General features: G+C 38.1%; 1 protein-coding gene across 1 annotated transcript in view; it reads right to left on the bottom strand.

Annotated features, from left to right (window-relative positions):
* LOC134656321 (cell adhesion molecule Dscam2-like) overlaps window positions 1–23,005 on the bottom strand; it is a 61,958-nt gene that overhangs the window by 26,167 nt on the left and 12,786 nt on the right. The window contains exons 7-18 of the mRNA XM_063511835.1: window positions 22,737–22,827; window positions 21,468–21,731; window positions 17,458–17,626; window positions 14,813–14,948; window positions 14,139–14,258; window positions 12,680–12,856; window positions 11,897–12,041; window positions 11,165–11,313; window positions 10,429–10,594; window positions 931–1,070; window positions 467–619; window positions 49–139 (exon numbers count right to left, since the gene is read on the bottom strand). Coding sequence (XP_063367905.1) covers window positions 49–139; window positions 467–619; window positions 931–1,070; window positions 10,429–10,594; window positions 11,165–11,313; window positions 11,897–12,041; window positions 12,680–12,856; window positions 14,139–14,258; window positions 14,813–14,948; window positions 17,458–17,626; window positions 21,468–21,731; window positions 22,737–22,827 — 1,801 coding nt within the window. The remainder of the gene's footprint in view (window positions 1–48; window positions 140–466; window positions 620–930; window positions 1,071–10,428; window positions 10,595–11,164; window positions 11,314–11,896; window positions 12,042–12,679; window positions 12,857–14,138; window positions 14,259–14,812; window positions 14,949–17,457; window positions 17,627–21,467; window positions 21,732–22,736; window positions 22,828–23,005) is intronic.

Below are 23,005 nucleotides of genomic sequence, written 5' to 3'. Positions count from 1 at the left end.
CATTATGATTACTTATATAATTTTACACTGACTACTTATAATTCTAACCTTGTATTTTTTAGCAGGCCACTCAACATCGTTTCTTGTTTTCCTTTTCTTGACATTACTTTAAGAACTTTCGTTTGAGTATCATCAGTTCCTGAGAAAACACACCACAAAACTGTTATTAATATTGAAATTAAAGGGCAACGTTTACGTTAATCTTCAAATTGACAAACAACAAATATGTATTACTTCATATAAGAGTCGAAAAGATTGTTAAACGGTGGAACTTTACTGAAACTGTGCATGTATTACTAATGACACTCATCACTGATGGGTCATCAACTCATTACTATCAATTGCGTTAATACACCGTAACGTCAGTACCTACTTAAATTAGTAAAAAAAAACTGTACGTGTCTCAGTTGGAGTGTAAGAAAAATACATATTTTTAGAAATCCTAAGGCACATTTGTTTATACTACCGATATCACCGCCGACCCTTGGCACCGCTTTGACGTGGTATCCTTGCAAGTGCCCGTTATGGCTGTCCCGGGGCGGCGGCAGCCAGGACACAGTCAGCTCTCCAGGGTTATCTGTTGCCTGGACTTGGACTCCCAATGGCGTGGATGATGGAGCTGGTGACGATAAATATATTGTTGCGTACTGTGTGAAGTGTGGAAAATCTGGCCACCTTACTATATTGGTCAACTAACTAAATGTCCAACTAAGAATGAATTATCAAAACGAGATCGCAAATGGAAAATATTTCTGTGGCGGGGCTATATATTGATTTGTCTAGCGATGGTAGGCCGATTCCGATCTTATATAGATGACATTCAAAACAAACTTCAAATTACTTAACATAACATGAGTTTGAATCGTTGCAATTGTTTTTTTTTCTGAGAACATGCAAAACTTCCTAGACGATTATAGAAAGGGATGTCACCTTTCTGTTGTGTAGTGAAATGTGCGGGTTGCGTGAAAGGGCTGAGGTCAACCTGGTTACCCGAAGCCACTCGCACTCTGTAGTCCACGGCCGGCATCAAGTCTCGGAGCTCTATGCTCTGACGAATGTCGTTGTCTTGTCTGAAAAAAGTTATACTATCAGTACACGTACCTATCTACATAGATATCACAGTATTAAAAAAAAAGTATCTGGTCCTTCATTATAATAAGTTACAAACAACCATTGCCATGACCCATGAACAAACTATACTGTGGCCAGGAACCAACACTCATTAAGGCCGTGCATCGAAAAATAACAGGATCTTAGAAAGGTGGCAGTGGCTAGCCCCGGAAACAAACAGTAGTCATTTTCGGATATATGTTTCTTGACTATATGATAAGAGATTTCGTAGTAGTCGAAACACGAATGCTTAAAATTTTCTCGATAGAAAATAAATCCAAACTTACGTGTTCATTTTTCGGTTTTAGCTTCGTGCAACTAGAAAACACATCCATATCCAGCACAACCCACCTTACAGCAAAGGTTTTCATCTCGTCTTAACTTTCAAAGAACTAAATATTAACTTATTATCCTTTACCGATGGATTTATTATCGATTTTTGATTTTATGAATTCAACAGCAAACGCCCATTTTACGCAGTTCGGTTTCTCTTTCTGTCATGCGTCAAAGTCATAAATGCATCCTTTATGCCAGTAATGTTAGATGGCCGTCGTGCCTCAAAGAGGTAAGACCTATGTCACTTCGCGCAGCGCTCCGAATTACGTAAAATTTTAATATCCAATAAACGTTGAGTCGTAACTCCATTGAGTAGTAACGGAATCGGAGGTAAACCTATGATGGTGCCTTCTTACAGGCCTATACGTTACGCATGTGTGCGTGTTTGCTAGACTACGTCATGCTACGCCGAAATCTATACTCTTTGTCAGTTACAACGGGTTAGGAAATTTCGACAGATATTGAAATGTATCGGTAGCTGTTTGGTATTTAGCCATCAGAATCTAACCGTAACTTTTTGCTTTATTTTTGTTTGAAAATAAAATATCTATAAGAATATATTTTTTGCTTTTTTTCTATTGTAATGATAAAAATAAATCTAGTATGTTTCATGCTCAAATAATTTAAAATAATTGAATAAATATTAAAAACTAATTGATATTATTCGTTTTAATTATTATTATATTATTAAGTTTGTTTGAATAAAATATTTTATTTCAATAATACGAAAAGTTATTATATTTAAGTACCACAAAAAAAAAGGTCCCTACTTACAAAAACTCACTTGCACGGGCCGGGGTTCGAACCCGTGACCTCCGGTTTAAAAGTCGCACGCCACTACAATTTCACATAAGTAATTTACAATGACATGATACCGTAGAAAAAGTGAATATTACAATGTACTGTGTTACTATCATTTTATAGTTTATTTTGGCTTGACAAGGAGGAATGAGAAAAACGTGCAGAGCGAGAGGATTAAATCTCTCTGTCCCTTTCTTAAAGTAGCCAATCCTAATTATGACATCTGTTTTGATATTAATTCTTTGAACATAATTTGTCGATGTTCTTTTTTATATCATCGAGAAAGATTTTTATTAAAAAAATGTGTTGAATTTATATGTTTTATTTATGTTTTTTGGCATAAATTTCATTACTTTTGACAAATTTTGATTGTGATGACAAACGATTTGATGTGATGTGTGAAACGAACCATGTGATCAACGATTTATCTAATAAAACTTAATTTAGTCGAAAACAATAGTTGTCTACTACCGGGTGGAAAAAAATTATGGGCCCTGGAGGGAAAGTGCCTTAAAACCTTAAGTTTGCTCATTTTACTTAAATGAAACATTATTGTTTTTTAAAGAAACAACTGCATTCAAAGATTTTTGAAGTGAAAACTTCTTTAGCGGCGCTAGGCACTTTTTGAGGTGGGGAAAAAATGATAAACTCAGACAGCGTAAGGCGATCATGTGACCGTAAGGTTTAGATGGCCAATCATTTAGATGGCATTTAAATCAATAAAGAAAAACTCAATTACATTACATGAAAAAGGTTATAATCTTGTACGGGCTGAAATACGAGGATCTCACAGTATTATAACTTTATATCACTCAAATATAATTCAATAAAGCTACATCTTGATGAAATCGCTAATAAAAGTGAACTCTAGTACTGGTGAATAAAACTCAAAATATCATGACCAAATATATTTAGATGCGAGGTCTGCAAGGTAACTTTACAATTTCTATTCGAATTTTAAACAATTAACGCTATAAATTTGAATTTCGAATTTTAAACAAGCTCACTGACCAGCAATTTCGGAACCAAAAGTTTTCAATAGAAAGGAGGATGGGTCAATTATACATAGTGCTGCAGACATTTTGGACTAGTCATTGAGTTTTCACTTCTGTCGGCACTCCCGGAATGCAACACGTTGTTTTTTTTTTAATTCGCTTAGTCGCGCCCGGGAATCGAACCTACTTTTTCCACACTGTATAAAATAACACAAATGCTTTTCTTCTGGTAACTTAAATGTTCTATCTATCTTGGTGATATATCAATGCAATCAAATAATCTGAAAAAATAATAATAACCCAATTTATGAATTCCGTTCCTTCAGAAAAATGCGAAATGTACGTACAATTTTTAGGGATATCGTACTTTTCCCAGGGACAAATTTAGTTGGCTAAGAGACATTTTCACTGATTTGGGGTCTGTACTAAAAATCTAACATAATATGATAAGGACTTAATCGTTTTAAGCTCAAGAGTGAGTTTTCCTAAAGCTTTTTCTAAAAATTATGTCTTTATTAACGTTAGGAGCGCACTGCAGCATGTCAAATGTATGCCAAAATGTCAAGGGAGAGAACAATAAATAAAGTTTCAATTCCACTTCCACTCATCAGCAAAGTGATATAAGTATATCAGCAGTTTAAAGTTATTTTAGATTACAAAATTAGCGCATCAAAAAAATCAAAGTGCATAGAAAAAAAGTCTCCTGAGTCATAATAAAATTGATGTCTCTTGGGTAACCAGAAAAGTCACCAGGGAGAACGATGACCCAAATCACATTTAAAAGAAAATGTAAATTTTGTGTACTACCTACGAACATTTTTCAAAAAACTATGTTTTTATAACATATTAGACCCAGGATAGATCTAATACCTCTTTTCGTACCCCGGATAAAATGGTCGGCGACTAAAAAAGTAACTGAAACCTTACGTTATTAGGTTCACGATGCCGCGTTGTACCCTTGCCTTCGTTGCGATATGTTTGGTAAGTCAGGAGACTTAAAAAATGAGCCATGATTTTGGGACATATTAACAAATATTTTTTTTAATAGGTATATATTAATTTTAGCGGACTTTAATAATTTACCAGTTAAATTAGATGTAAATACCTTTTTAGTTAATCGTTAATATGATATATTAGTAGCAGTAAAACACTTTATTGTACAAAAAGACACATAAAACATGAAAAAACACACATCCTTCGTATATGGTAGAATATATTTTTCATACTTATAAGTAAAAACCAAAACCGATACGCGATTGGGATACGCTCTTTTTGTATGGGATACAAAAAAAAATTCTCCTGGGTCACCAAAAAAAATCGACATAATAAAATAATTCAGTTCGTTTTTAAGTTCTAGTCAGATTGACTTTTTGGTTATTTGAGATAAATTACAATAACGCTTAGATTTGAAAAACATGATTTTCTATTTTGTTGCGATCGACCCGGGTAATAAAAATACGGCGAATTTGAACTTTTCTTTGTTGTCGTTGTAAAATGTATTAAAAAATAATGTAGGCACCCCTGACAATTGAAATTCAAAATTATCCAGAAAAAGCGGCCAAGTGCGAGTCGGACTCGCCCATGAAGGGTTCCGTATTTAGGGGATTTATGACGTAAGAGCCAACAGGAGTGGTCATTTCTCCATACAAACGTACTCGACTGTTTCCTCCGTGGGTTTTGAAGCTAGAGCAATGATATTTTCAACACAGATTAATATTGTCAATATCTGTGTCGGACCGTTTTGCTTTTTTTGATATTTTTGTTTTTTAAGGCGCTAGAGCTCTTCAAAAATGGCCATAATGGCCTAATTGACTATGCCGCAATGAGAGGCTTGGTATTCAAAATTGATATAAATTAGCCAAAAAAGAAAAACGGTCCGACACAGATAATTTCATAATCATTTAGATTTCCAAATTTGGTTACGATTGGTTAAGTTTTGGAGGAGGAAACAGTCGAGTACGAAACCTCGATTTTTGAGATTTTTACGCAGGATTTTTCGCCTTGTCCTTATCGCACTAGTTTTAGGAGCCGCTTCCGTTAGCGAGACGGGTATATTTACCTAAAATATTTAAATCTCAGCTCCTGTTTCGTCTTAAAAAAAAACTACTTACTAGATCTTGTTCAAACCAATTTTCGGTGGAAGTTTGCATGGTAATTTACATCATATATTTTTTTTTAGTTTTATCATTCTCTTATTTTAGAAGTTACAGGGGGGGACACACATTTTACCACTTTGGAAGTGTCTCTCGCGCAAACTATTCAGTTTAGAAAAAAATGATGTTAGAAACCTCAATATCATTTTTGAAGACCTATCCATAGATACCCCACACGTATGGGTTTGATGAAAAAAATGAGTTTCAGTTCTAAGTATGGGGAACCCCCAAAAAAAATTTTTTTTTTCTATTTTTGTGTGAAAATCTTAATGCGGTTCACAGAATACATCTACTTACCAAGTTTCAACAGTATAGTTCTTATAGTTTCGGAAAAAAAGTGGCTGTGACATACGGACGGACAGACGGACAGACAGACAGACAGACATGACGAATCTATAAGGGTTCCGTTTTTAGGGTTCCGTAGCCAAATGGCAAAAAACGGAACCCTTATAGATTCGTCATGTCTGTCTGTCTGTCTGTCTGTCTGTCTGTCCGTCTGTCCGTCTGTCCGTCTGTCCGTCTATCTGTCCGTCCGTATGTCACAGCCACTTTTCTCCGAAACTATAAGAACTATACTATTGACATATCAAGAATGTCAGTTAAAAATATCAACAACTGCGAATGCACAAATTTTCGTTTACCAGTGATTTTTATTGTGTTCTTTGTTATTACACGCCCCCCGTGGCTCCGAATCTACCCAGTGCGTATACCTACTTAGGGGACATAGTGCACTGTAAGTTCTTCATTTCAAGTACAGGCAGCAGCTCAAATAAACGGCTGCATCCGGAGGTATCTATTTCGCTCCTGTGAAACAATCCGCGGATTTAAGACTGTAAAATCTGTTTTAACCACTTAAGTTCTTTATATTTAGATACTTATTAGTGTTGCCTTTTTCTATAGGTAGCCCTCGTTTGTATTTATTTTTGCCGAAAATGTTTCGAATATCCTTTTCTAATAATATCGTTTCTGATTGCTAATTAATTAGTTCATAGTAGATACTTTTTCCTATTTAGTTTTAAGACTTTGTACTTTTTACTTAAGTTTATCTTTTAATCTATTGCTATTTATTTTTTTTCCAATGCAGGCTACGTCTACTACCCATTCGCAGTGCCCCCACTGCCCTAACTCCTCGCGCACCTTCTGTCCTCATGGGTTGAAAGTTCATATAGGACACAAACACAAAACACAAACGATCGCCCCTACCCTCACGCCCACGATACAGCGACCAGTCCCCCCTAATAACACTAATAGTGTAGACCTGGACGACCTCGCAATACTCAAACAATCCGTGCGAGTATTGCGCCACATCCCTAAGGGAGCCCGCAACTTGGCGGCTGGTAAACTATCTGACACCATAGATAAATGTTTATATAGCAATAGTACGGCAGACTGGTTTTCACTGCTATCGTTTGCCTACACCGCTTTAAAGGCACCGGAAAAAAACGGCACGAGCAGCCTAACCACCATAGTTAAGAGGAACATAGAATCTTCTGGGGCGATCGATTCACTCTTTGTCGAAGCCGACGCAGCGGCCCTGAGATCGCCCTCGGTTTTAAGAACAATTGAATCCAAAGTTTACGAGGGCGATCTTAAGGGAGCTGTTCGAATTCTCATGTCGGATGATAGCGTGGCACCTTCGAATCCTGAAACTCTCGCTAGTTTAGTACTGAAACATCCAGCCCCTTCACGGCCTCTCCTTTTTCCACCCGAACCGGACAGGTCTTGCCCCGCCCTTTCTGCCAAGCCAGATGAAGTCGCGCAGGCACTTAGCTCGTTCAACAACAGCTCTGCTGCGGGCTTAGATGGTATTCGCCCCTTACACCTGAAGGAGCTCACTTCTGGTTCTACCAGCGACAACGGGTCACGTTTACTAGAGTGCTTAACAAAACTTTGTAACTTTCTCCTTAGCGGCCAGCTGAACCCCGCAGTCTGCCCATACATCTACGGAGCATCATTATGCGCACTATCGAAAAAGGATGGAGGCATAAGGCCAATCGCTATTGGAAGCGTATTTCGCCGTTTGACCGCCAAGCTCGGGTGCCGTGCTGTGCGTGATGAAATGGCCTCCTACCTTCAACCACGCCAACTTGGGTTTGCCACTAAACTGGGTTGCGAGGCAGCCATCCACGCCACCAGAACTTTCACGCTCAATCCGAGCAATACAGACTGCGTGATCATCAAGCTTGATATTAAAAACGCCTTTAACTCATTAGAGCGCGATTCTATGTTATTGGAAGTTAAAGAGAAAGTTCCAGCACTATACCCTTTTCTGTACCAAGCGTATTCATCGAATTCCAAACTCTTTTTCAGTGAGTCGCCCATAATCTCTCAGGTGGGTGCTCAGCAGGGAGATCCGCTTGGCCCCCTTATCTTCAGCCTAGGTATCCAGAAAGCAATCTCAACACCTCGATCTCCACTAAACGTCTGGTACCTAGATGACGGCATACTCGGGGGCAAGCCGGAAGAAGTACGTGAAGACCTACTGACGCTTCTTCCACTTCTAAAGGAACTGGGTCTTGAGGTAAACTCGAGTAAATGTGAGTTTTACCCTTGCAGCGCAGACTCTCGGGAGAGTTTTCCTTCCTTCAGTGCCATACTTCCCGGACTAAAAGAGCTGTCCACCCAAAACTTCAAGCTCCTAGGATCACCCATTTTTCCTGAAGCCATTCCCGAAGCCTTCCAAATAAGAGAACAACTCCTTCATTTCGCCAAAGAAAGGCTTAAAAACCTATCAGCTCATGTGTCCCTTACTCTGTTACGGTCCTGCTTCGCCGTCCCCAGACTAACATATTTTCTCCGCACCGTACCAACCTGGCTATACCCCGAACATATCGACTCCTTCGACCGTACCCTAAAAGAATCGGCTGAGTGTCTGCTTAACGTATCCCTTAACACGGACCAATGGGATTTGGCATCGTTGCCTATTCGTAATGGTGGCCTAGGACTACGCCGCGCTCGTGACGTGAGTCTTCCAGCCTTCTTGGCGTCGGCGGCAGGGGTTGTAGAACTTGTCTCTAAAATTTTATGTTTAGATGGAGACAGGACTACCATACCCTATGCCTCTGACGCTCAGTCGGCCTGGAGGGCTCTCAACTTGGGTGCGTCCGTACCCGAAATACCATTTCTCCAACGTTGTTGGGACGTCGTGGGCGTCAAGCGGATCTTCGATTCCCTGATGACAAACGCTGTTGGTGCAGATAGGGCCAGACTAAACGCAGCTTCGAGGCCTGAAAGTGGTGCTTGGTTACACGCCCTCCCATCTCCAAATCTTGGCACTCTGCTCGACAACGACTCACTGCGGGTGGCCGTTGCTCTTCGTCTGGGCTGCGATGTATGTCAACCTCATTTGTGCATCTGCGGCTCTATGGTGGAGAGTAATGGTCATCACGCACTGAGCTGTTGCCGCTGCGCCGGTAGGTTCCCACGACACCATGCCTTGAACGACATCATCCGCAGGGCATTAGTGTCGGCAAACATCCCCTCCACGCTAGAACCGCCAGGCCTTAGCCGGTCGGATGGCAAAAGGCCTGATGGCCTGACACTAGTGCCATGGGAAAAAGGCAAGTGTCTACTATGGGACGCTACATGTGTAAGCACTTTTGCCCCCTCACACCTTTATCGCACCATCCGGACGGCGGGCGCAGCCGCTGAGGTGGCGGCCCTACATAAACATCAAAAGTACTCAGCACTCAGCACTAATTACCTTTTCGTTCCAGTAGCCGTAGAGACGTCCGGTTGTTGGTGCGCTGAGGCAAAAACCTTCCTTAGGGAAGTAGGTCGCCGCCTGCAAGAAAGTGGCCTTGACCCGCGCTCCGGGTTTTTCCTGGTGCAAAGGCTGTCCATCGCAATTCAACGCGGTAACGCAGCGAGTGTGATGGGCACTTTTGCACCGGGGGTAGCGCGGGGAGGCCTCTTTCAGTAGTTTTTATATTCCTTGTTTTATTTTAGATATATTTAGGATTGTTAGTTTTAATTTAGTATTATTCATAGTTGTATTTAGTTCATAAGTTATTTATTTGTCTTTTTACTGTATTTTTCAATGAAATACCTACCTATACAACAATGAATACGAGTACAGTCAGCTGCAATAATATGTTACACATCGAAGGCCGTTTTGCGGTAGATCATATTAGATCTTATTTGTAGAGCCATAAGAGCGTGTCACATATTTTTGCGGCCGTCGAAGAGTAACATATTATTGCAGGTGACTGTACCTATGAAAAATTCGAGGGTTAAAAAGCATTTCAACCAAAGCATTTATAATAATAACGACTATGGACGCCTGCAACCCCAGGGGTATTGTAACCCCATAACAATAAGGTTGAAATTTGCATTTAGTGACCGCAAAGTCAGGTGAGCGTAATCAAGTAAATCTGTTTTCATCATATTTTATACAAAAATAATTTCTTTTCTGTTCTTGTGCTATTTTCTTATTATCAATACTCTTAACTTATATGCTATATGCTGCTGCTTCTATGCTGTTAACATCTTCCAAAACAACAATAAATATTCAGGTTTATTAATTATTTTATTGTTTGCTATTATGAACAAGTAACAACGCCATCTGTTTCAATTTTTTCCGAATTTAAGTTTCTGGCCGACCGCAGCGACTGCGTATAATGGTAGTTAACTTCTGTAACGTTAGATGGTGCTAAAAGGTCACACAAACTTCACGTGCGGCGCGAAGCGTTTCCATGTGTGCGTGTTAGCGGGGAGGGAAGAACTAGCGGGCGTGGTTTACGAAGCGCCAGACGCGGCTGCAGTAGGCCCTTAACAGTATAGTTTGATGGCATGCCTTCCGAATTGTAAATTTTCATAGCTTTAAAGTAATAACTTTAAATTATGTATAAGCCACAAACTAGCTGTATGCGAGTGGTGGAAGAATCATCGTGCCTCTGAAGTGGTAATCTTGCAAGTGTTAGTTATGGCTGTCCCTAGGCAGCGCGGCAACCAGGATACTGGCTCTACGGGGTTATCAGTTGTATCGTGTCCACTCAGGCAACCCCCTGTTTGCCACCGTGATAGTACAATACCTCGTAATGTTAATGCTCTTAGCGGTATCCCAAAGCATGAAGTCGCTGGTGGCGTACTGAACGTTGTAGTACTGGACGTGCGAACTAATGGTGTCGCGCCACGACAGCTTGGCTGAGTCACTCGTCACTGAGTCCACTTGCAAGTCCAGTGGGGGAGTAGGTGGTTCTGGAATATGTGAAACAAACATATAAGTATATCTAGCTAGCTAGCTAGTGTAAGTAAGTCTATCTGCCTCTCTGTTACTTCTTCACGCTCAAATTGCTTATGTACTTAGATCAAATTGGGTATGGAGATAATCTGAGGCTCCGGGAAGTTTTTTTAGATAATTTTCTTACCAAATATCTCACACTTGAGTGATTTATACCAGCTAACTAAACAATTCATAAATGTGGCAAGCCTGCCTATTAGTGCCTATATGTTTAATGGCTGGCTTACTATACGAGTAATTATTTAACGCGAGGTTAATATTTTATAATGAAAACTAACTATTATTTCACTAAAAGGGTAAAGGGCTTGCCTTATAAAAATCTGTCAGGCACCTGTTTCTTTTAATGAATTAATGATATAGGAGGAGTATATGAATCAATTAGCGTCGCAATTACCGTCACCCATGCACACCCTCATCGCCAGAAGTGCATTGCCGGCGTTTTCTCGAACTATTTTGACATTTCAAATTATGACAATCTCTTTCAACCAATTCATTATAAATTAATTATAATTTTAATCATTACTCACCCAGTATCCTTAGATGTAGATTGTAGGTTGCTACTCCATAGGGGTTACTGGCTCTGCACTCGTAGTTACCTCCGTCTCTGCTCTCCACAAAGTTGATACTGATGATGCTCTTCATACCGTTGTGGGTTTTGGTTTCAGATACCGATATTCTGCAATAATTAATCAACAAAATAATCTAACATTGCAAAGAACAAATATTTTTTTCCGTATTCGTTTTATAATTATGAGTGAATACTTAATGTGTTAGTTTAAATCAACATAAAAAATACCTTACCCCGTAAAATTTGACTGGGTAAAGACGGAAACGTGTTGTCTAAGGCACGGAAAACGACAGCCTTATTTATATATAATAAATAAAATAAAATGTTAAAATAATTCGTTAGTGTTCGGTTATAACACTTGTATCTTTATTCTGATCTTTTTATAATCAAACGTTTTTTTTAGTTAAAAAGAGCCATCTATGTTAGTTTAACGTAATTACTATGATAGGGGTGAATGGGGTAGCGTAGGGTTGCAAGAGAGTTGGTTTGCCTTCCAAAGCAACTTCTCCACAACGTTTGCTACTTGTTTGATAGATGGCGTTGGAAACATGTTTTGCGACTATTTAAAACATATCTACATAGTTTGTAAATGTAACTATTTTTGGAGCTTTTATTTTGACGCCGGGCCGGGAGCGAGAGCGATATTTTATAAATTTTATCAATACTATAAAAATAATAGGTAGGTACCTACCTAGAAGAAGTGAAATCTACAGGGTTTCCGTTGAGACTCCATTTGACCCGGATGGGGTTGTCACCTAGCGGACGACACGTCAGGGTCACCGGCAGGCCCACCTTGGTCGTCACATTCGAGCCCATTGACTCGAAGTGCACTGGTTCTGGAAATTAAGTATTAAATGGAATTAATCATAAATACCTACATAGGTAAGTATTATAATGGCATAACCTATGCAAGACTCATGTTGGACTGCATTTCTTCACAGTATAATAATTTAAATGAAAATAAAGTTTTTAAAGTTATTAGGTACCTTTCTTGGTTCCGTAACCAAGAAGTGCTCTATTGCTTGTATTATATGAAGGTCCAAAACACGTACCTAATGTGCCTAATCTTTGGTTTTGCATAAAATAATAAAATTACAGCAACAGAAATACATTATCTGTGAAAATTTCAACTGTCTAGCTATCACGGTTCATGAGATACAGCCTGGTGACAGACAGACAGACGAACAGAGGAGTCTTACAATTAGTAATAGGGTCCCGTTTTTACCCTTTGGGTATGGAACCCTAAAAAAGGACAATTTGCCTTTAAAAACTCGCAGACATAATACCTAAGCATTCTTTATCCACTGATTTGTTGGATACATATTACTAAGTAATTGAGTTACGTAGCTGTACAGTTTAAAACAATTTAAAGTGTGTTTCTCACACAGTCCAAATGTGAGCCGTACCTAATCAAGCTTTAGAGACTGCTTGCATATAAGCTTGTAACTTTTAAATACTATATCAAGCTACTTACTGTTAACGCTGATCCACAGGTTTTTGTTTAAACTGTCCCCGACACCATTTTCGACGTTGCACGAGTATACGCCCTCGTCAGCCAGAGAGACCACCTCGATAATGAGCGTGCCGTTGGGGTAACTGATGATGCCGCCGCCAGCCAGGTCGAGGACGGGTCTCCAAATACCAAGAGTAGCTATAAGTTATTAATATTACTTAAATAGTAAATTCGTTTATTCATAAAAAAACTAACACGTAAGACATAACGGTGTGGCTCTATTGCGTTATCGGGTAGAGATTGGATTTGGCAGGTTAGATACCCTAAAACCGCCGAAAGACACCCTTAGGTGAGCAATATGTATAAGAAGTCTTAATTTAATTTAATTTAATATAGTCGTTATGTTGTATCATCCTCCTGTGTAACTTTTATTTAACTATTTGTTCACTGTACGTTATTTGATGTCTTTTTCTTCTTGTCTGTTACCCTCCGTGATTCTTTTCACTTGATGGTCTCATCGGAATACCAGCGCTGGAAGCCACCGTCAACATGCTGAGATGAGGCCATTTCGTGGCACTTTAATCTTATTTTGTGTTTTCTTTCATACTATGTATTGTCTGTGCTTACGAATAAATTATATTCTATTCTATTCTAAGTCTGTAAAAAATTACTCGGAGGTATAGTTAACTTGTCATTACTCGCAATGCATCCCGCTTGTATTTATTGGTACGCGCGAGCTGCTCTGCTGTCTTTTACTTACGAAGATTAGGCAAATAGGTCTACTTACCTAATCTTCAGTTTGTTTTTCACTTCTTCTTGCACTTTGCGATAACTTGGAGGATCGCGTAATGACAAAGGGGTCGCATAGATTATGTGTTTCGCTCTATTTAAGTTGAATATACATATAACTACTATGATAGATAGGTAATATACATTCGACACATTGTTAGTAGTTTATTTTCCTTAAAAACAATATATGATAACATTCTTCTTAATATAAATATGTTACTTTTTCTTTTAATATACATATTTGAAATGTACGATTACCATTAAATGATTTGAGAATTTTGTTTTTGTTTAAATTGTTATCCGTTAGTCAAAATAATATACGGTTGTATCCGTTTATCTGTTATCACAATTGCGGCACAGGAGTTAATCCCTAGAAATGTGTAAATTACCTAGTTAACATAATACATCCGATGATGCCTTATAAGTTTAATTCTATATGGGTAAATATGAAACATGGGTACACGATATGAAACTTATAGGTATACGATGCTCAAGGAAGCCAGAGCTTGAGACCAATTCAAACTTACATTGAGCCACCAAAATGATGCCAGTCGCGCGTGCATTTCGGTCGTATTTGTCCGTACGTGTATTGGCGCGAGCGAGACGCACGGTTGATTGACATCATTGAGATATCATTTTGATTTCACAATTTACCTAATGTTATGTAAATGTAAACCTAGAATATACTAACCATCTCTCTTCATCCAGTGTATCTGCGGAGTAGGATAGCCGTTGGCGTTGCAGTACACCACTCCTCTCTGGCCGAGCAGAAGCGACGTGTTGGTTGGCTCGTCTATCCACTTTGGGGCAACTGTGATGTTTGAAAAGTAACAATATTTATAACATAAACTAAACAGTAGCTAAGCTAAACAGTAGTTTAATGCTTGATTAACGCGGCAACGCGTACTACAAAAAAAGTAATTTATATTTTAACAGTATTATTCAACAAGCTTAATTGTACATAATTTATCTCGAAACTGCTGTTCTAATTTCGGAACTTGTTTACATTCAAGCCGAATTATGAGCGGGGGCTGTATGTTAACCAAAATATCTTCCAAAATATCAACGCCTTAATACCTATAGTCTTGTTCGTAGACAAACAGGCCAAGTCAAACGTACAGTCAGCAGCAGAAATTACTAAGCGTGCCAGGTGTTCCAAATGACCTTGACGCGACTTTAGTGTTAAGAGAATAAGAGCGTGTCAAGGTTATTTTGAACACCTTGCCCGCTTAGCAACTTCTGCTGCTGACTGTACACTGACATCAGAGTGTTACTTGAATCATGTAATTTATAGATAAACAACACGATTCGAAATTCTGAATCAATGTAACCTAAGTTCAAATGGGCTTGGAAGTGGATTCTCACCATTTATGTAAAGGTCGGCTGTCTGATTCACTTTCCCGACGTGATTGGTAGCGATGCAGGTGTATTTTCCACAGTGCTCTAAAGACACTCTCTTGATGATTAAAACGCTGAATAGTTCTGAGCTTCTCTCGGTAATCTGTAAAACAAAATATTAAGTCTGTAATTATAGTACAGTCAAGTTAATTACTGAGCAAGAAGCTTATTGGTACCTACTGGATGGACATAAATTAATTTATTATGCGTAAAATACTTTTGAAGTATTTATTGTTTGTGTTATAAATGCTTAATAAGTAATGGTTTTTTTACAAGCTTTTATTTAATTTTATTTTTTTGTTTTATTTATGTATATATGTTAGTACGGGTCAAATCTTGCAAGTTAAATTTGACTCACTTCCCGACTTCCAATGAAGCTGAAAATTTGCATACACATGTAAGTCGGGTGACAATGCAATATTATGGTGCCATCGAGCTGATCTGATGATGGATACAGCAGGTGGCTATAGGAACTCTGTGATGAAACAACGCAACCTAATTGCAAATATTCATTTTGGTTGACCGTCAGCACAAACTAAATTAAAAACAATGACAAGATTAAACCAGATATATTTCAAAGCAAAATAAAGTTAAATTTAATAACGCCTGCTAGCAATCAAAATGCTCAAGCTACAAATATCAATATAAAAGAAATTCCATTTCTTTTCTTTTATATAATAAAGTACTGACGTTTGCCGCACAGCTATTTTACATCAGATACTTAAGCTAATGAAGTAAAACTAGTACATCCGTTTACGCAGTATACGCAGCGGTAAGCGCATTGCCATTTTTGCTACATTCCGTTGATCGCATGCGCTCAACGCTGCGTTTATCACATAAAACAACCGCACTCTTAAAAGAGTTATGTATACAGCGTAAATATGCGTATCTGAATTGTCAAAATCATCGAATTCGGAGGACGATAAACACGGGTTTACCTACTAATCAATCAGTTGTGATTAGCGAGCCATCCAATTACGTATCCGAAATCGCTTGTCATATTCCGTCCACATCTATGTAGGTATTTATTAGGGATAGGATGTGACAGGGCCATTTGAGAGCGACAGCGTAACAAAAACCTGCGAAGGAAACTTTTCCGTGACAAAAACTCCTAATGTTTCATCAACATCAAACGGCCATTAACAGTCAAGTGCCTGAATCTATATTCTACTTAGTAATAAAAAATACTCAAGGACCTATCTTAAAATAACGGTGTTTTTGACCATTAAATACAACAACTACGAAATTTAAAGACTCGGCTAAGTTTAGTCTATATAGTTTTTCATTACTTAAATAATTGTGTGATAATTTATTACGGTTCAATCTGATGAAAACATATCACTATAAAAACAATCTAATGTGAGAGGTAAGTAACGAACCTTGATTTTTACTATTTTGTAGTAAACTTCCGCATAACCCAAAAGCAATTATTTAACTTAACAGACTAGTAACGATTTTAGTATGTACGCAACTTTAGTTGTTACGCGTATCAGATTCGTAATCCAACTAGTCGCAAACCCAATCGAAACCGTACAGAATGGGGCGAAAACAAGATTAGTGGAGTGACCTACATTGTTACCAATTTCATAGAACCACAAACTAGATGTCCACAGAATGGTCACTTTAAAAATTAAAGGAAAATATTAGAAAGTCATTATTACGATGCACTTAAACTGGAGGTAAAAAATGGTTATTTATTCGACTTATTCTAGGTACTTAGACAACCTAACGAAAGCTGGCGCGGATTTTTTAATTATGACCTATAATTAAATATCTTCCAAATAGTTGGCAAAGTTAAGTCCATATCTTTCATTCTATGGTTAGTAAAACTAAATGAACGTGTTCAAACTTTTTTTAAATTATTTAATGCTGTGCTGCGGAACCCTCGGAGTGCGAGATTTAATCACACTTGGTTTTCTCACGCTATACTCACACTTCACAATTAAAGCCATGACTTAGCCGTAACTAAGGGACAAATTGTTACGCTGCAATACCAACAGTGTATGAAGAGATAACATGCAGTGTGGAATACATCGCGGGAATTGGTTAGGTCTTAACCCACCTCAAATAGGGGGAAGAGGAGGTGGGCCGAATATTGCTAATGTATGTGGCTCCAGAGAGGTTGAAGAGAACAATAAAATGATGAAAAGCACTGAATTTTGTAATGTAACGTATCGATATACCTATACGTACATTGTAAGTCAATAATCGAGAAATCACTATAAAAAGTTTTTGGCAAAAATTTCATTTTTGGTACAAGCTTTTATCGCTGCCTGTTTTTTTTCCACAGACAACTAATACTCATCGAGACAATTCTAAGAACCCCAAAGTTCCTATGACTACCTCCTGTCTCCATCATCAGATCAGCTCCATGGTACCATAATATTACATTGTCACCCGACTTACACACGTATGCAAATTTTCAGTTTCATCGGAAATCGGGAAGTGGGTCAAATTTAACTTGCAAGATTTGATTACAGACCGACAGACAGACAGACAACGGGACAGGTGAAACTAAATAAAAGCTTGTAAAATGCGACGAAAATTGCGGGCACTTCTTATTAGAAGTGCCCGCAAAGAATAAAAGAATAAAAGTTTGACATGGCACTAACCTTGAGACTGGCTGGCATTTTCTTGCCATCCTTCAACCAGGAGAAGTAGATGGGGGGGTCGCCACTGATGATGTTGCAGGTGATTTGTACAATCTGTCCTTCTTTCAGTCCCGTACCCACTCGCAGCTCGTCCAGCTCTGGAGCTTCCACAACTTGAATTTCAAAGGACCTACAATAATTCAAAAATAACTGATGTACTCGTATTAAAAAAAAAAAGTTTTTTTTTATCATTTTGTAGCCTCTCCACTTTCCGTAACGTAAGTATATTTTTATTAGAAATATTAACGCTTTGGACCTACATTTTCGTTTGAGGTACACTAAAATTGAAATAGTAGCTGTTAAAGTAATAAAATTACAAAATATTCTATTCACAAATTTAATTTTGTTACAGTTATTATATCGTTAGTTTCAAAACATAATTTAATTTTCTTCCATTTTGCACCCTAATAAATAAAAGTTCGAGCGTTCGCTCTACTAATCATTATTTATTGGAAAGCTTTATCAGGAATTACTGTAGGTACTGAGTGGAAAGTAAAAATTTTTTTGACACCGCCCTTCTAGTTTATTTAACCACGTAAAATTGTTACACGCAGAGTTATTATTTATTTGTATGAATGTATAGTATAAAAGAAAAAGGTTAGAAGAACTACTTAACTTCTTCTTATGAAATTATTTACTTTCTTATTAACGAGTGTATAAAAATATGACTGTACATTAAAATGCTATCTCTTCGTTAAGGAGATTGCTTCAATTCTAATGAGTTGTAGTCACGCTCTGCGAAATTATTTAGATAATTATTTAGAGTGTGCTCTACGTATGGTTCATATAGTGTTAGACACTGGCCGTACAGCTTGGTGAGGACGTGCTAAAGCAGGTCGACAAATTCCGGTATCTGGGGAGCACTATAACTTCGAAGTGTGACCTTGACGCTGAGATCAACAGCAGGATCGGTGCTGCAGCTGCAGCGTTTGGGAAACTGTGTTCCAAGGTTTTCTGCTCGCATGACCTAAAACTGGCCACCAAAATTTCTGTTTACATGGCGATCGTGCTGCCAAACCTCTTATACTCTTCCGAGACGTGGTGCGTGTACCGTCATCACATTCGTACTTTAGACCGGTTCCACCTCAAATGCTTGCGTAAGATCATGAACATCAGATGGTCTGACCGAGTGCGAAATACCGAAGTTCTGCGACGAGCCCAGGTCGGTGGAATAGAGGCTTACCTAATGCGTCGGCAGCTTCGGTGGTGCGGTCACGTATCACGTATGGCGGAAGAGAGAGTGGCGAAGCGCATCTTTTATTCTGAACTAGAGGAGGGTAAGCGGAAACTTGGCGGACAACTCCTCCGATACAAAGATGTTCAGAAGCGACACATGAAAAGGTGCAACATCGAGCCCTCTCAGTGGGAAGGTTTGGCAGCACAGCGTCTTGAGTGGCGCAGGCTGGTGCAGGACAAAGTGCGCGATTTCGAGGAGCAACGTAAAGTTGACCTCGACGCTAAGCGCGACGAGCTGAAAACGCGCCAGCCTGCTCCCATTAACTACCACTACGTGGCTGGTGTCCTCACGTGCCCTCAATGTGCGCGGGAGTTCACCTCGAAGATCGGCTACGTCAGCCATCTTCGGGCGCACGAGCGCCGAGCAAACTAGGAGTCGTAGTGGTCGCCATGGCCGAAATCGGCCGGAAGGATCATTCATTCAAGACCTATCTTATCAGGGAATGGACAAATAGGTATTATGCTATGCAATACCTACTTGCCTAGGGCTCTCAAACTTATTAATAGATATTAGATATAAATCACCGGTAGACAGCACCACAGTTCTATAATATGTAAATAAGGTGACATCTACCGAAAAACCTATGTACTAGCATACGAGCTCAACAGCTTAGTTTAGGTATGTCAGTATTTGTAATAGTTCATAAGTAATCAGTAGTGTGGCGCTGTACGATAGCTATATAAGAACCTACTTGCCTGTATATACGATCACTTTTTCCAACCAGCCTTCTGCTTAACATTAAACTTAATATAGTATATTCCTTGCTTTTAATTTGGCCGCCATTACCTCCACGCTGGACATAATGGTGACCGCGACGTGATAGCAAAGGGGGGGGGGGATGGGTTTACCCTCGAGGGGGGTAAGTCTCCCATTATAGGGTTAGTAGTCTTTGGATTTGCTCTAAAACACGGAACGCATTTATTTACAATTTTTGAGGCTAACATATAGTTTGCTTTATTTTACTTTATTTATTGTTAATTGTATTATCAGTAAAATCATGGTAAATAACGTTCTTTTGGGTGTACTTCCGTTTAGCCCAAATACATTTCGCCAAATTTCACTTCCCAACAAACTTATCGCAATAGTTTCAGTTCCCAAAGGAACCTTTAGCAAAGTTACACTTCGCATATAACTTATTTGGTCAAATTATCATTTGGCATGATTTTACTTTGTCAAATGTTATTAGGACAAAAACTTATTTAGCAAACGTTTTTTATTGGCTAATATTATATTCCAAAAAGATGTTTGCTCAAATTGTCACTTCGCAAATTTGGCAAATAGGCATCTCTATTTAAATTTGATCCTAAATTCGTTCTGTTAGAATTTTGAATTTATATAATATTTCTACTCAGGATCAGTAGCTTTCTCCATTCTTACTGAGAAAAAATGTCCACAAGTTTTTGGTGCATTTGTATGAAATTTTGGGGCCACTTTTTACTAGTATTAGGGTCGAAAGAGCTCGTGATTCTGACTGGAAATAATACAAAAAATCACAGTTCTGTGTAATGCAGATTGGGGGTTATCTTCATAAATTAAGTTATAGTAGGTACAATGCAGTACCAAAAAAAAAATACTATGTTTATTAAATTTTTAATCATCAAAATGTCAAAATCAAGTCAATTTCATTTCTGATCACATCGATCGATTTGATCATCCCGTCTGGATACCGCTTTACCAGTTACACTACACTGAATGGGATTAGCAACTGTCAATGGTTTGCATAGATGGCACCATCATAACTTGCCGGGGCTTGCCCCTTCTCTAGTTGAGTTCTATGAAATTTGGCTTAAAGGGCTGGCAACTAGGGCATAAAATTCTATATAAAAACAAGAATTTAACACAATTCTAGGGATTGATAGAGCAATCTATGCTGGCGCCATCTGCTAAATACTTTGACCGGCCAATCCCATTGATTACCGAATCTTAATTCCTTAATTTTTATTTTAGGTCCTTATATAATTCTAAAATATTATTGCAGATATGTTCATGGTCCAACCAATTACATCCGTTTGCGTAAAACATCACCAAAATGATAAAGTATTTCAAATGAAAGCAAAAATAAAAATACTGCAGGCCCTCTATTGGTATGTAAATTGTATGCCATGTAATATTTTGGGACATGTAAGTTATGCTTAATGATACATTTGACTAAATAATACTTGGTAAAATGAAACTTGACCAAGTAATTATTTGCTAAACCATAACTTGCCAAAAAAGACTATTGCTAACTGAAAAATTGCGATAAGTTGTTTTGCCAAACATTTTTTTGGGAAATGATAATTTGGGAAACATAGTTTGGGATGTGATACTTTGGGAAACGTTGTTGGCCCATTCATTAGTAAACCGTTCTTTTGGCATTGAAAAAACTTATTACTTATCATTATCATCAGTAAAATCAGTCATTATAATAAGGGGCTGGTCATCTATTTTTGACGATGTTTGTCCCCCCCCCCAAAAATCATCCAAAAATCATGCTTCGAATGACCCCGTTTCCTCCTACGTCATGCTACCATCATCCGACGTGCAGACCGCCCCCCCCCCCTCCAATTTGAAATGATGTAATTTATAAATAGCCTCTAACGTCCTTTTGGCATTGAAAAAACGTATAAATTATTTATGTTTATTATTTTATTATTATTTATTAAAGATGTATTTATGTTTAAATATAAAATTATCCTCCAGTTAAATAATGCTAAAACGCCTTTAACTTATCAAAAATTGCCCTACGACTTACCGTCTTGCCATTTCACCTGAAGGACTGTGTACAATACATGTATAGGATTCTCCGCTGCTTTCCTTCAAAACTTTTGGTATACTTAGTACTCCATCTTCATTAGGTTCAAATAACTGCCGCTTTTTGCGAAAATGTTCACTATGTGTAAATGATATATTATTTTGTTTTTCCGTCCTTTGTGTTTCGCTTGATCTCTTATATCGTGGATGTTGTGATAACATTGAACTTAATATTCTTTTGCCTCTGTATTCCCAGTCGAGTTTACTGAAGGAAATAATTAAACATTTTTTTAAATAACCAAATATTGTTTCTGACTTATTATTATGAACATGAAATATACTTCGTTTCTTTTTTCCTGACGTGCTACTTTCAATCCGGAGGTTGCGGGTTCAAACTTCAGCTTGTAAAACTTTATGATATTCGGGACTTGCGTACGAAATATACTTTTGACATAAATGTAAACATCGTGAGGAAATCGGGCTAATCCCCGAATCGGGCTAATCTAAGGCCTAGTTTTCTTCTGGATTAGAGATCGAGATGGCAGTCAAGGCTTAGATTTCCTCTGGGTTGGAAGATCAAATGGCACTAGAGCCTACGCCATTTCTCAGGATTAGTAGGTACCCGAGGGGACCCTGGCCTTCCATGAGCCCGCTAGGGAGATAATGATGACTTAGATTATGTGTATGTCATGCTAATTTTATTGTTAAGCTTTATATTGTTATCAAAAAATCATGCGATAACTCTAAAAATGTTTACTTAGGTTACTAGAATCTTAGAAAGATATACATAGGTATTCGGAAATGTATAGAATTAATTACTTTTTACACGACTGCCCAAAAAAAGAGTGTATTGTTTATTTTATTATTCGAGCTCCACTTCGCGTCGGATAATGCACGAATGATTCATTTCAAATATTGCGAGTATCCAAGGTAAAATACGGGTTGTTAGTTTTTAATTATCTTACCCAATAGGGAACGCGGTTATGATCTGTGAAATTATTTTTCTTCATTTATTTACACAAGTCCTATCCCAGACAGTTGTTCGACCATCGGTAAATATACCGATGATGATAATAATCGGATAATAATCCGGTGGTGTAATAATTGACCGAGTAGGCTTCAATACCTACTTGTAAGGGTATAAAGGTGAAAAGGATGGCCTAAATACTAAAATTTTACTATAACTACAACCTTGTTGGTATACGAATAAGTCGAAATAGTTTTTTTTTAATTCATTTTAACTTAACCACTTAGAAAACACGTAACGTACCTTATTGGAAACCCATAGTAGGGGCACCGTAACTTCAAGGGCTCTCCGCTCTGAACTTTTATTGGCGGTAAAGACCTGATATACGGTGGACCTAAAACGTGAAAGTCGTTAAAGTAAGCTTAATGCTTCGTAAGATTTTGCTGTTAAGGTATTGTTTTGTTTCATTGACTTATAAGTAATGTTCCGACGTACGAGTAGTTACAAACCCACATAAATATATGTAACATTTAATGACGCCTGTTTTCCCAAGCGATAGACACAGAATACGA

The sequence above is a fragment of the Cydia amplana genome, chromosome 2 (assembly GCF_948474715.1).
Source record: "Cydia amplana chromosome 2, ilCydAmpl1.1, whole genome shotgun sequence".
Lineage (NCBI taxonomy): Eukaryota > Metazoa > Arthropoda > Insecta > Lepidoptera > Tortricidae > Cydia > Cydia amplana.
Note: the sequence above shows the minus strand (reverse complement) of the source record. Positions and strands in the feature narration are given on the sequence as shown.